General features: G+C 37.2%; 1 protein-coding gene across 5 annotated transcripts in view; it reads left to right on the top strand.

The window, feature by feature from the left end:
* Positions 1 to 14,915, top strand: part of GPM6A (glycoprotein M6A) — a 375,012-nt gene that overhangs the window by 354,430 nt on the left and 5,667 nt on the right. For all 5 annotated transcript variants that reach the window (XM_025385455.1, XM_025385456.1, XM_025385459.1 and 2 more), the window contains 3 exons: positions 2,931 to 3,084; positions 13,147 to 13,223; positions 14,091 to 14,156. In XM_025385455.1, coding sequence (XP_025241240.1) covers positions 2,931 to 3,084; positions 13,147 to 13,223; positions 14,091 to 14,156 — 297 coding nt within the window. The remainder of the gene's footprint in view (positions 1 to 2,930; positions 3,085 to 13,146; positions 13,224 to 14,090; positions 14,157 to 14,915) is intronic.

Raw genomic sequence — 14,915 nt, 5'->3', positions numbered from 1 at the left:
CAAAAGCATGCTGATTACTCTTCCATGGATTTTAGAGTTGCTTTTAGTCCTCCAAAGCAATGTGCTTCAGGCTGCCATATCATGTTCATTGTTCTAGAGACTATACATTAGCCTTGAGATCTACAATTGCAAATAATGAAAATGTTAATAGAAACGATTTTTCTCCTAAAGGTGTTCTTTTAAGAGGATTTCTTCACTTTCAGCATGGTTTCCAAGAATTTCTGGAGCCTTCCTTCTTGAGAGAGAGTTCATTTTGAATAACTTTCCCAAACTCAAGAACTTATTCTTTTAATTTATCCAAACATGTAATGAAATCTAATTCCTTCATTCTATAAGACTATATAGAATTATATAATTCCATAGTATGTACACAATATATGTAGCAATAGTAGTAATTGCATTGATATTTGCAATGATAAAAATAGCTAATATTTTTGTCAGAGCTTCTTATGTAACAAATTTCGATGCTAAATGCTTTTCATGCATTATCTCATCGCAGGCTCACTTAAACATATGAAGCCAATTTAGAGTTACTTCCATTTTACAGAGGCAGAAACGGAAGTATAAAGAGCAGACTACACTCAAGCCAGCTGAAAAGCCTACACCTTTCCTGAGTATGCCGGAAGACCCCTTTTATTGCTAAAAGCATGTGATATTCAGTTTAGGAACACAGTAACTGGCATGTCAGTGCTTGTTAAATTAATAGAGAGACAGGTTTCTACTTCTTGCATATTAGAATCCAAGGCAAAAGATGGAAAATGACCTGCATTATATCGTATAGTTTATTAGGGTTAGAGGTGAATGGGTATTGCCGCTTGGAGTATGCTTATCCATGTTCAGAGGCTTAGGTGACCGTTGTCACTTAGCCTGGGTGCCTAAGCAATGTTGTGATAGGGCAGGAAAGCCTTTGCGAGGCGAGAAATTCTGAGCTGACCCCTCCACTATTCTGTGAGCTTCATCTATTGATATACTTCGTTTCACATTCCAGAAGGAAAGGATAAAGACCACTTAAAAATATTAATAGTATCCTTTCACTCTGGGGAAGATGAGCAAAATGTTTACCCTTTTGCTCATGTGTGTCTCAAGTGTGTCTTAAGACCAAATATTCTCTATATTTCCACCTGGGTTATTTTATTCTTTAATCAGTAAAATAAGGGGGAAGTGTTATTGCCTTACATGGCTGAAATCCTGCCATAAATCTTTACGCATATTTACGCATATTTAGCCTCATAAGTATATGTTCAGCAAGACTAAAATAATTCTAAAAGGAATGTAAATGTTGATATTATTTTTAAAAAGAATAGCTTTTTAATGATAGTTACTCTCCTTCCTTAGGTGATTTAAATAAATTAACATTCAGCAAGTTTTATTCGCTAATATTCTTAAGGTAGGGTTTGTTTCATCTTACATGTATAAGGTTTAAATACGTCTGCTAAATCTTAGTTTAAGGATGTTGTCAAGACAGATGTTGGCCCCCACTATTAGCATTTCATAGTAGAGACAAAAAGGAAGTAAGAGTTGAGATGAGATAAAACAATATTATTAGAAAACATGTGTTCAAGAATGCTCTGGGTTTCTGAAGTACTGGGGCATTTAGTAACTGCTATTTAATGGAAAGGTTTGATCTCCTGCCTCTCTTTATATGTTTTATATAAATTTCTTGCTATCCTTACTCCCAATAAACTCTATGTTAATCACTATACAACTTTAATATAGATGCATAAGTTCTATCACAGGATTGATTCCCATTTTACTATTTTTCAAAAATGCTAATTTCGGTACATATTAAGAGGGTTATAGAATAAGTTTGACTTGTTTGAGATTTCACCTAAATCATGGGGTAAAATCTAGCTAATAACTCATCACAAAAGAGATGAATAGGGTTGAATAAGGTATCTAGTTTCATTCAGTATATTTATTATATGCTGTATTGCTATTTTGAAAATGTGACTGCTTGAGGTGTTAAAACTTTAGCCAGAATGCACTAGTGAATCTATTGCAGTCTTTGATCAAAGTGTGCTTCTGAAATTCAGAAGAACCAAATATCTATAGAAATGTAGCTTTTGGCATCCAGTTTTCAGACAGTTTTCTATCTAATGTCTATCATCCATCCACTAATACATACATCTATCTACATGTCCTTTTACTCAGCATTTATACTATGTGTGAACTAAAACTTCATGTAAATCCATGTTTAAACTAAGTATTCTATTCAGTTCTATCTAGGATACATGAACTCCTCTTATACACTTTATAAATATTAAAAATGTTTCTGAAATGTATTTTTAAAACTTTATTTTCAAAATTAAAATAATATTTTACTATACATAAGTATGTATATACCATATATATAAAATATATGTTAACATGCATAAAACAAAACAGACTTAAGTTTATAAAAAAATTTTAAAAGAAGAGTACACACTAATATTATATACTAATGTGATTTAAGAATTACCATATTCGTTAATTGTAAACATGGTTAAATAGCTTAAATATTTATGACATGACATGATGACAGTTTAGTCCTACATAAAATTATTGACAGACTTTTAATTCTTCCGAATTCCCTTTGCAAGGTGAATACTTTCTAAATACCTAGGAATATTTTCTAAAGTTAAAAAAAAAAATCCGTGGTGCGATTTTAAGTTTAAATACATGGATGAAAAGGCATGGTAATGCAGATAGATTATTTTTTTCTTTGTACATCAGAACCTCTGCCAAGATATGATTTTCCAGCAGGTTTATTCACTTAACCCATTATACGCACTATTTCTCAACTTCCTGTACTGCAAATCAACAGTGTTGTGATACTGACTTATATACTGTGTCCCTATAAACTTTCTATAATTGAGCTTTGCAGATTAAACACAAAATTATTCCTTTTTGGTAGATTACATTTTCTCTCTCCATTTCTTTCTCTTTTGCAGTTCATTATGCTGACATACCTTTTCATGTTGGCCTGGCTGGGAGTCACGGCTTTTACCTCACTGCCAGTTTACATGTACTTCAATCTGTGGACCATCTGCCGGAACACCACATTAGTGGAGGGAGCAAATCTCTGCTTGGACCTTCGTCAGTTTGGTAGGTGGATATTGGATCTCTTAACTGTAAAACCCCGCCCAGTATTGTGTTACCTACATAGCTGCCTCTAAAATATTACAGATCCCTTTGGAATGATCAGTACCTCTTCTACCACAGAGATAAATTTATCAGAGTATTCCTGCTAAGACTATTCCCTTCAAATTTAAAGTAGAAAGTCAAGGGTGAATGGATGTTAATATCACAACATATACACATGTATATTGACCAGGATGTCAGATCACATTCCCTGGTATTGACAGGTTAGAAGTGTGGTTTCCTTTTCTTGATTCCTTTGCTCTTTTCCAAACTCAATGTGATGTCTGCATTCTACTTTCATCCTCCCATGAAAAACTGCACAAAATGTCAAGTCTACAATAAAGATCACCTAAGAAGGACATGGTTCATTGTCTTCTGAAATGGGAGGACAACATCTTAGTTAGCATTTAATAATGATAAAAACAAAAAACATTAAATAAATTAGCAGTCTGCTTTGGTTATTTTCATTTAGGGCTAAAATCCCATGTAATAATAATACTCATATGTATATAGGTTTACCACATATAGACCCTATTTTAAGTTCTTCACATGTGTCACATTGTTTACTTCTCATGACTCTATATGGTAGGCAATACTGTTTTCTTCTTTTGTAGATGACAAAACTGAGGCACAGTGGGGTTGTTCAGTGACTTGTCCAAGGTTATACAGCTAGCAACTGACAGAGCTAGGATTCAAACATGGGCAACACAGGTTGAATCAGAGGCTCTGTTCTTGCTCATAAGTCAACTCTCTTTCGTATTAAAACTTAGTACTGAGCTGGAAGTGGAAAAGTAGAGTATAATCTCAGTTAGCCTATTTGAGATTCTATCATGTGTAACATGATGGGAGCTACAGAATTTATAAAGACATGCAAATCCACATTTGCAAATGGATTATTTTTTCTCTGAACAGACATTAAAAGCCAACCTACTAACACCTGGGGACACTGAGCTTTTTTCTCTAATGAGGTTTCCTCATACTTCAGAAAAGCAGGAAACATTTCACTTAGATGGGGCGTGAAGGGCTTGTGGCTTGACGGTTATGCTGTAAGTAGATTATAGGGTAGCCAACTAGCTGTGTGTTCAGAACAGGCTTACCTACCATCCTAACAGATGAAGCCTTAAGTCCCCCCGTAGTGTGATCCACTACACTACACTAGTTCGCATTTAATAATAATAAAATCAGGTGGGGCGTGGTGGCTCATGCCAGCACTTTGGGAGGCCAAGGCAGGCACATCACCTAAGGTCAGGAGTTTGAGACCAGTGCGGCCAATGTAGTGAAATCCTGTCTCTACTAAAAATAAAAAAATTAGTCGGGCATGGTGGCACATGCCTGTAGTCCCAGCTACTCAGGAGGCTGAGGCAGGAGAATTTCTTGAATCCAGGAGGCAGAGGTTGTATTTAGCTGAGATGGTACCACTGCACTCCAGACTGGGCGACAGAGTGAGACTCCATATCAAGATAAATAAATAAATAAATAAATAAATAAATAAATACAGATAAAATCAAAGAGTGCCAAATAAGTGAGCAGTCCTCTTTGGTTAATTTTATTTAGGGCAAAAATCTCATGTAATAATAATACTCATATGTACATGCGTACAGGGGGAAAAGTTCTATGGGTGACATTATGGCAAGAGGGAATACGGACATTGGGGAGGTTTTACTCTCAAAATCAAATCCCTTGTAGAAATTAGAAAAGGAGCCCACAGCTAATGCTGCTGGAGGTCACTGCAGAACAGCTGCTTAGAAAACCCTGACTCTGCTTTCAGCCCCTTGTCCTAAACGTCTTCCTTTTATTCTGCTGATCCTAAAAGTTAAATTTGAAAAACATGTGATTAGCCTCTCAAATAGGGTTGGTAGGTTAAAATACAGGGCACCCAGTTAAATTTGAATTTCAGATAAACAAGCTATATTTTAATTACAAGTATGGTACCCAATATTGTATGGGATATAGTTATACTAAAATGATTTGTTCTTTATCTGAAATTCAAGTTTAACTAAGCGACACTGAGATTGTTTTCACTGTTAAATCTGTTAACCCTACTCTCAGAGCTTCGGTTTATCTTAAGAAAATGTTACCACTGGAATACATGAGGGTCAGATTCTCTTGAATGTGATTGTTTATATTTTCAGAAATACACAACAGATTAGCATGTTCTGATTAGAAACATTTCATTTCTTATAGTGTAATAAATGCAAATAGTTAAGTAGGTGATTATAAGGTCTTTGGTATTATCAAACCAGATTCTAAACTGAAAAAATATTGGGAGACTTTAGAAAAATAATATTTAAAATTTCCCCAAGTTGGTTTTCTAAAGGACAGAAAGAGTAATACTTTGTAAAAGATAAATGGACCGTCTTAATATTTTCAACTTAAAAAAAAGAAAAACTTATTAATTCTCAATGCATTCAAGTGCTTGTGATCCCCAAATGAACCTAATTTCACTGAAAATATTGAGACTTATACCACTGAGCATATAGGATTCCTTATGACATTAAGCACAGAATATGTCTTAGAATCATAGAATTTTATAAATGGACTTCATTTATCACCAGTCCAGCTGTCTGGTCTAAAAGAAATGGAGCCCTAAGAAATGAAATAATTTTCCAGGGATATAGCTACCCAGCAGGCCATGCTGGGATGGAAAGGTGAGTGTCCTGAATCTTAGCACAATTATTTTCTACTCGACAGCTTTTCAAATACAATTTTTAGCAAAAGAGCTTTTTTCAACTATAATCTTAAGTAAACCATTAGTCTGTTAAGTAGACAGAATAAAGGATCCTCAAAGATGTACACATTCCGATTCCTGAAACATACATATATGTGAGATGACTTGTCAATGGGGAATTAGGGTTGCTAGTCAACTGATCTTAAAATGGGGAGATTATCCTGGATTAGCCAGATGGGCCCAGTGTAATCCCAAGGGTCCTTCAAACTGGAAGAGAGAGTCAGAAGAGAAGAGTCAGTCAGAGAGAGATAGACTACAGAAAAAAGGCAGAAAGATGCAGTGTTGCTGGCTTTAAAGATGGAGAAAAGGGGCCAAGAGCCAAGGCATGTGGGTGGCCTGAAGAAGCTGGAATAGGAAAGGAAACTGCTCCTGCTTCTAGAGCCTCCAGAGGAGTGCAGCCCTGATGACCCTTTGGTTTTTAGCTTTGTCTTCCAGAACTGTAAGAGACGAACTTGTGTTGCTTTAAGCCACTACATTTGTGACAATCTGTTACAGCAGCAATAGCAGACAAATACAATATTGAAAGCAAAGGTCAATTTTTTTCGTGATCTCCTACATTTACTTGATCATGATGGCAATCCATTTTCTGTAAAAGCCAGCAAAGTTGCATCTCCCTGACAATTCTGCAAGCTTAATTCCCCTTCACAGCTTACTCCAACACAGGTACCAGTTCCAGAGTTAAGGATGTGAACATCTGTGGGAGCCTATTTTTTGCCTACTGCAGTCTATGGGAGCCTATTTTTTGCCTACTCTGGCCACCAAAGATACACATCCATTTCTTTCTGTGAAATACATTCAACCTACCCCAAGTTCCAAAGGTTTCATCCCATTATGACATCAACTCAAGGTCAAAAACCTTATTTCAGTCTCATTAGTTCATATCTCTGATTGTCTTTGTTTTTTAAAAAAGAATGTGCTATATTATTTGTTTCCATATTTCATAAAGCATAAATATGTGGTTAAAATTATTATTTGAAGCTTACCAATGTTTACAACATATTTATCAAGATTTATCCAAATGTACCTTTTCTTTTGTGAATTTGGAAGAAAGAGGAGGCACTTTTTAGATGTCATGCAGCCTTTACATGAGCTATTAAGACATTCTGTTTAACTCTTTATATAAAATCTATTGCTGTATAGTATTTATTTGCCCTCTAAATTATATATCCTGGTAAGACTCCTGAATGTATGTATACAACCACATTATTATCAAGAAGCATCAGAGAACCATTCCTCAAACATTGTATTAGGATCAATTTAGAATTTACTAATATTCATCAAAAAGACAATTGCATAGATAAGAATATACTTTAAAGTAATTTCCCTTGTTGCAAAGTTGTCTCCTTAGCATATAGATGCTATCGTTTATTTTACAGGAGACCAGGTATTTAAACTATGTAATAGGAACTCTCAGCCTATAATGGCCATTATACCTGCTTAGTGGAGGTATGCATCTCACTATTCATTCCCATGCATGTAATACATTTATGCAATTCAAACAATTCTAATGGAAGGCAGAGACATTACTTGATATAGTTGGACAATTTGTAGACAGCATATCATATTAGGATTTTCTGTATTTCAAAATTCATCATGAAATAATGTTACTTTTATTTTGAAGCTTTTATTATGATTTCTGTTATCCTCCAATTATATATTCTGTGATTCAATTTCATTGGATGTATTAGATGTTTATCCATATAATTTTATATGAGGAAATGTTAAAATCGATCCTCATTACATCATCTAGATGAAAGGTTTGAAACTTTCCTCCATTACAACCTGAAGATTTGATAAAACTTAAGGGCAAGCCATGGAGAGAAAGTAGGTAGGGCTTCTTTTAGACTTTTAGCCAATCCTACCTCTTACTCGGCACGCCCACACATGTTAGCGAGAGCAGCTTGTTTTTATCGTATTTCCGTAAAGCACTTCTCAGTAGGATTTCATTTCACTTATTTGCTCACACTATTTTTGTTGCTGAAAGCAGGGATTCCATCGAGGTCGCAGCACTCGCCACACAGAAAGCCAGTCACTGAGACAGAAAGTATTGCCAGGGAGGAAGGCTTTTTCAGGTGCTGCAGCCGAGGTGGATGGGAGATCAGTCTCAAATCTGTCCTCCGCCACTAAAAAATCAACTGATTTTAAGAAAGTACCTAGCCTGAATTATCCAGGTGGCATCAATGTAATCAGAAGCGTCCTTAAAAATGAAAAATAGGGCCAAAGGAGAGGAGTCACTCAGAGGGAGATGGACTAGAGAAGAAGGGTGTGAAAAGATCCATTGTTGTTGACTTTGAAAATAAAGAAAAGCCCCCTAGAGCCAGGGGAGTTGGGTGGTCTCTAGAATCTGCAAAAGGATACGCTGGTATTCTATCATTTTTAAAATTAGCAGTGTAAATGTAAATTATTTTTAAATTTGAGCATTTGTATTTCATAGTAGGGAGTTAATTCCTATCATCCTATCAGACATCAGAGTGTCATAAGTAGCTGCTCATTCTGCTTACCTCCAACTCTCATTTACATTTTTTGTTTGTTTTTTTGTTTTTTGAGATGGAGTCTTGCTCTGTCGCCCAGGCTGGAGTACAGTGGCGCAATCGCGGTTTGCTGCAAACTCTGCCTCCTGGGTTCAAGCAGTTCTCCTGCCTCAGCCTCCCGAGGAGCTGGATTACAGGCGTGTACCACCATGCCTGGCTAATTTTTGTATTTTTAGTAGAGACGGGGTTATACCATGTTGTCCAGGCTGGTCTCGAACTCCTGACCTCAAATGATCCACGTGCCTTCACCTCCCGAAGTGCTGGGATTACAGGCGTGAGCCACCGCGCCCGACCTACAGTTTTCTTAATAGGAATTTACAACCCTAGGACTCATACTTTAACCATCCAGTAAGCACCAAAGGTTTTTATTGCCATAGTGATGAAAGTCATAGTAACTGTGTACACATGCATCATTTTCTCTGAAGTTGTTCGTATTTCAGGCACAAACCATTCTCACAATGCTAGAAATATATTACTTGTGTTTAGCTAGAATGAAAAATATAAAGTACTAAAAAAGCCTGTTACTGCAACTTTCATGCATCAAGTCCTCCCTGTTCTCCCCAATTCTGTTTGCATTCAGTTCTTAATGCTTCTCTTGCCTAGTTTTAGCTTATTATTTTTGTTATTTTTGAGACAGAGTCTCACTCTGTTGCCCAGGTTGGAGTGCAGTGGTGTGATCTCGTCTCACTGCAACATCCACCTCCCGGGTTCAAGCCGTTCTCCTGCCTCTGCCTCCCAAGTAGCTGGCGCCCACCACCACACCTGGCTAATTTTTGTATTTTTTTAGTAGAGATGGGGCTTCACCATGTTGGCCAGGCTGGTCTTGAACTCCTGACCTCAGGTGATCCGCCTGCCTCGGCCTCCTACAGTGTTGGGATTACGGGAATGAGCCACTGCGCCTGGCCATCCTTGTTTATAACTTGCCTTTTCTCCTAATTGCTTTGAAGAAACTGAAAATGTCAGTCTGCACCATTTAGCTAAAAACTTTTCCATAGGTAATAAATATATATATTCAATATTTAGAAAAATTGATATAAATTTGAATAATCTTAATTTTTGGTGAGAACAATTTGGCCATTCATAGACAGATATACAAGAATCAAAATAATCAGGTTTTCCAATTTACGCTGGAGCTCCTCCTCCACAGGCTCACTTCTAGAGCTTCATATGATTCATACGTTGACTTTTAAACTACAATTAATTTTTAATATATATTATATATGTTTGTTATATATGGTATACTTATCACAAAAACTTGTGTGTGTGTGTGTACACATATACGTATAGCATCAGGAGTACTGCAGGTTCAGTAATGACGTTAGCAGTGGCACATCGATATGGGCCTGCAGCAACCTCACTTTCTTGCCTCCTCAGAAGGAAGAATTCAACTGAGGGCATAAGATGGAGTGAGACACCAAGGCAAGTTTCAGAGCAGGAGGGAAAGTCTTATTAAAAGGTTTTAGAGCAGTAATGAAAGTAAGTACAGTTGGAAAAGGACCAAGCGGGCGACTTGAGAGATCAAGTGCACTGTCTGATCTTTTGACTTGGGGTTTTATACATTGACCTTCTTCTAGGGTCTTGCATACTTCTCACCTGGTTCTTCCCTTGGGGTGGGCTGTCCGCATGCGCAGTGGCTGACCAGCACTTGGGAGGGACCGTACGTGCAGTGTGTTTTCTGGAGTTTCGCGCATGCTTATTTGAGATGTTTCTCACTTACCATTTGAGTGTTCCTAGAGGAAGGTCATATATCAGTTACACTCTGCCATTTTGCCTCTTAGTGTGCATGCTTGAGCCTGCTTGTCCAACTCCTGAGTTCGTATCAGGAAGCTACTGATCACCAGCTACAGGTGTTTCTTTATTGGGAGCCAGCTGTGACCAATTATTATTTTAGGAAGACAGTTAACAAGTGCCTGACTGTCACCTGATGGTGGCCTGACATCCTGGGTGGGTGATGAGTTGGGGAACTCTCTTGCTCTGCTCATGTCTGACTACCTACCTACTGTAAAAATAGTATTTTTTTTAATGATGTAGAAAGGTTTCATGAATAGTTGTCATTTGAAGGACAGGAGGAACACAGCTCTGGGAATATTCTTGTCAGAGAGAAGAACCGGTACTAAGTTACCAAGCCAATATGATACCTGGTTTCTCAGGAAACAGCAGGGAAGCCAGTGTGCCCGAAGTAGAATAAGAGAGCAGGAGCAAAGATTGAAATGAAGTTTACAAGTTCCCATGATGTACCATCTTGATAAGTGCATTACAGAACATTACAGGTATGGGGCTTTATTCTGAGGGGAATAGAGAGTCATTACAGATTTTGGCAGAGGAAGGAGATGGTCTGACTAATAACAGAAGGATTACTCTGGCTGCTACTTGAAGAATGGTTTGTAGGAAGGGTAGAAGCGAGGAAGCCAGTTAGCATATGATTGTACTAATCCCAGTGGGAGATTTTGGTGGCTTGGATCAGGAGACGGCAAGGGAGGTGGGAAGAATCAGTCTGATTATGGATATATTTTGAACATAGAGGCAGCAGTATTTTCTGGTAGATTGCATATAGGGTTTGGGGGGAAAAAAGAGAATTCAAGGAGGAATTTCTTTTGACTGAGCAAATGGTAAGATTTGCTATCAAGAAAGATAGGAAAGGCTTTGAGAAGTGTTTGCTTGGGAGTGGAACCAGCAAAGGAGAAGAGCAGAAGTTTTTTTAAACTGCTTATTAGAAATCCAAATAGAATTGTCAGATAAGAAATTGGATATATGAATCCTGATTTCAGAAGAGAGATATGGGATGGCCACATAGATTTAGGAGTTGTTGATAATATTTAAATATCTGGGACTGGATGAGATATGCATGGGAGAAAAAGGGCTGAGGAGTGAAGGGTGGGAAGCTCCAACTTAAGAGGTCAGAGAGAAGAGGAGGCAACAGACAAAAATATGAGAAGAAGGAGCCAATGAGATAAGAAACGTGGAAACTGAAAAGTATAGATTTTAGAAGTCAAATGAAGAGAGCATGAAAGAAAAGGTGGGCATCAACTGTGTTTAATACTGCCAACTTGCAAGAAGATGGAAATTGAGAATTAATCCTTGGAGGTCATTAGTGATCTTTATAAGAAAAATTTCCATGGAGAGGGGTTAGGGCAAAATCTGACTTGAGAGGGTTTAAGTAGAAATGAAAGGAACGGAATTGCAATGCGGTTAGGCAACAATTTTTAGGTGTTTTGCTGAAAACATGAATTGAGAAATGGATAAGGAAACATAAGTACAACATAAATATTCCACAGAATAAAGTCTGTAATGGATTACTATGAAGAGAGAGAGCCTTGACCAGAAGCTTTTTCAACAATGGTGATTTTTAGGGAGGAAATCTCATGAGAAAACCCTTTTAAATTTGTACCCCCTCTTAGAACCATCTTGGCAGAAAGGGAAGGTTGTAGAGAGGGATCTCTGTGTTTGTTTACTGCAAATAGATTTTTTCACACTGAAATAGATTCCACAAACTATTTGCAAAGGAGAAACTAACAACAGGAGCTCTGTAAGAGAGGGAAAATTGATGATACCCCATAAAGCTAAGAATATGTAAATATATATACATATTAAAACTAAATAAAGAAGGCCTGGCACCATGGCTCATACCGGTAATTCCAGAACTTTGGGAGGCTGAGGCGGGCAGATCACTTGGAGTCAGGAGTCTGAGACCAGGCTGGCCAACATGGTGAAACTCATCTCTACTAAAAATAGAAAAGTTAGCTGGATGTGGTGGCATGCACCTATAATCCCAGCTACTCTGGAGGCTGAGGCATGAAAATTACTTGAACCTGGGAGGTGTAGGTTGCAATTAGCTGAGATTGCACCACTATACTCCAACCTGGGTGACAGAGTGAGACTCCATCTCAAACAAAACAAACCAAACCATAAAAATAAAACAACAACAGAAACAACTAAAGAGCAACAAATGCTAAAGGCTTAGGTGTTAGAATGTCCTCAATGTGTTTTATCATGCCTGTATGTGTTTAGCACTTCAAGAGCTCCGAAAATGAAATTGAAGAGCCATCATCAGATGAACTTGGTTACTTTTCCTCTCTAAGATGAGATGAAGAGACAAGCCAGTGAATTACCTCTGTGCTCGTTTTAAAAATGTAGTGTTCTAGGCCCAACATTCATAGATTCCCATCTATTCTATCTATCAGTTTTGTGTTAGAGTCTAAAAATACATATTTTTCACAATTTCCTAGGTGATTCTACTGCAGTTGGTCTACGAACCAACTGGAACAGGGGTAAATAGAAGTGAAATGGCAACTTTTCATTTCCTGTTACTAATAGCATTGTTTGCAATATTGGCAGAAAAAAAAGTACTCCTTTGGGCAATATGCTTTTATAGATTAACAGAAGCATTGCACCAGCTGAACAAATTTAGATCCTGACTTCAGCACAGTCTGGGGCATAGTTAACAAAATAATTGTGATGCCTATACTATCACATTAATGGGCCAAACCAATGAACTGGCTATAATTGAATCTGGAAATTCTGGTGGTGAGATTCAATTAAATTCAGATTGAAATTATTTGAATTGCTTGAGGGCTGAATAGTTTGGCATATTATATTCATAATTCTCTGCATAGTTATTATCCACAATGAAAGCTAAATAATTTTTCTACTATAACATAAGATAAAATGGAACTTGCTTAGATTTGATTAGCAAAAACTTTCATTTTTTTCTCTCTTGGCTCTTCAAAACATTTATACTGCTAAACTGTCATTTTCTACACATTGTAGGAATTGTGACAATTGGAGAGGAAAAGAAAATTTGTACTGTATCTGAGAATTTCTTGAGGATGTGTGAATCTACTGAGGTGAGTGGTTTTACAGCCTTTAATTTTGTCAGAATTTTAGCATTCATTTTGTTATTTGGATAATGTCTTAAAATTAAATCTATATTGAATTTTCCCTTTATTCTATCAGAGGCAATTTTACTTGAAGTAGTGTTATTCAGGGGAGTAAAGGCTAAATAGGAATTAGATGCTCTACATATTTCAATAAACATTATAATAACTATTTCAAATTTTCTGGAAACTCATTTTAATGAAGGCTGAAAACATGACAAAGTTCTTTTTTTTTTTTTTTTTTTTTGAGACGGAGTCTCGCTCTGCCGCCCAGGCTGGAGTGCAGTGGCCGGATCTCAGCTCACTGCAAGCTCCGCCTCCCGGGTTCACACCATTCTCCTGCCTCAGCCTCCCGAGTAGCTGGGACTACAGGTGCCCGCCACCACGCCCGGCTAATTTTTTTGTATTTTTAGTAGAGACGGGGTTTCACCGTGTTAACCAGGATGATCTCGATCTTCTGACCTCGTGATCCGCCCGCCTCGGCCTCCCAAAGTGCTGGGATTACAGGCGTGAGCCACCGCGCCCAGCGATGAAGTTATTTTTAAAGAGAGCATAGCTCTCCTTATATTGTTGTAATGTTAGTGATGAAAACCATCATTATTAATCATTGTCTCATCTTTATAATGAAATTATATTATAATGATGAAGTTGAAAGGATTTAAATGATTTGCAAGGGAAAATATACTGTAATAATCTGTTTTGATCAAGTGTGTGATTTATCACAGGCTTGCTTTTATTTAAGATGCACAAAGCCTTGTTTATAAGACAGTAGCAATCTTAGCCTCTCTTCTACCTGTAACTCTGACACCTTTTGATTCTCTGTGGTTTCCGTTGCAGCTGAACATGACCTTCCACTTGTTTATTGTGGCACTTGCTGGAGCTGGGGCAGCAGTCATTGCTATGGTAAGACCTCAAAGCTCTGGTGCTTGGTTTTCAACGTGAATTCCAGAGCTATTTGCTTGTAGAGATGATAAACTATCTCTAAAGTTTGAAGTCTATGTAAAACACATTTATTTCATCAGATTTAAAAAACCAGGGGGAACAATGGGCAAGTAAGTCAGTGAACAACAAGGCTAAACCCCAAGAAATAGTATTATTACCATATGGAGAACATTCACAAAAATAGTAATTCATTAAGATTTTAGATATTAGATTACTATAAATATAAAAATTATTTCTGTAGCATGTATGTATATACCAATGTGACATTCTGAGTAATCTAATCTATTCCTTGATGTACATTTTTTTCCTTAACTAAGAACATTAAAAAACCATATAGAGTCATTTATGAAAAACAAATTAGGTTATTAAAAAAAAAATAACCCTCAGTAGTTTCAAGTCATGTCTTCTATATGTAATTTGCTGCAGAAATATTAAGAGCCAGTCTTTAGATCTTCTTTTAAGACATCAAGCTTTTCCACGGTGAGGAGGATCTACCACGTGCCAGGGCCAGTCTCCTTTCTAACTTGGCATGAGTTCCAGTTTGCCCACTGGAATGCCAAATATCAACCCTGAGCAAGTGCTCTGAGCATCAGTAATAGCTTTTGCAGCCAATATCTTCAGTCTATGTTTGTATCCTTGAGGATGAGTAGTCTAGAGCCCTAGAAGGATTCCCAGTAACCTCACGACTGTGACAGCCGAGTCCATATGTAAAGATGGTGA

The sequence above is a fragment of the Theropithecus gelada genome, chromosome 5, assembly GCF_003255815.1.
Source record: "Theropithecus gelada isolate Dixy chromosome 5, Tgel_1.0, whole genome shotgun sequence".
In the NCBI taxonomy this organism is placed as follows: domain Eukaryota; kingdom Metazoa; phylum Chordata; class Mammalia; order Primates; family Cercopithecidae; genus Theropithecus; species Theropithecus gelada.
Note: the sequence above shows the minus strand (reverse complement) of the source record. Positions and strands in the feature narration are given on the sequence as shown.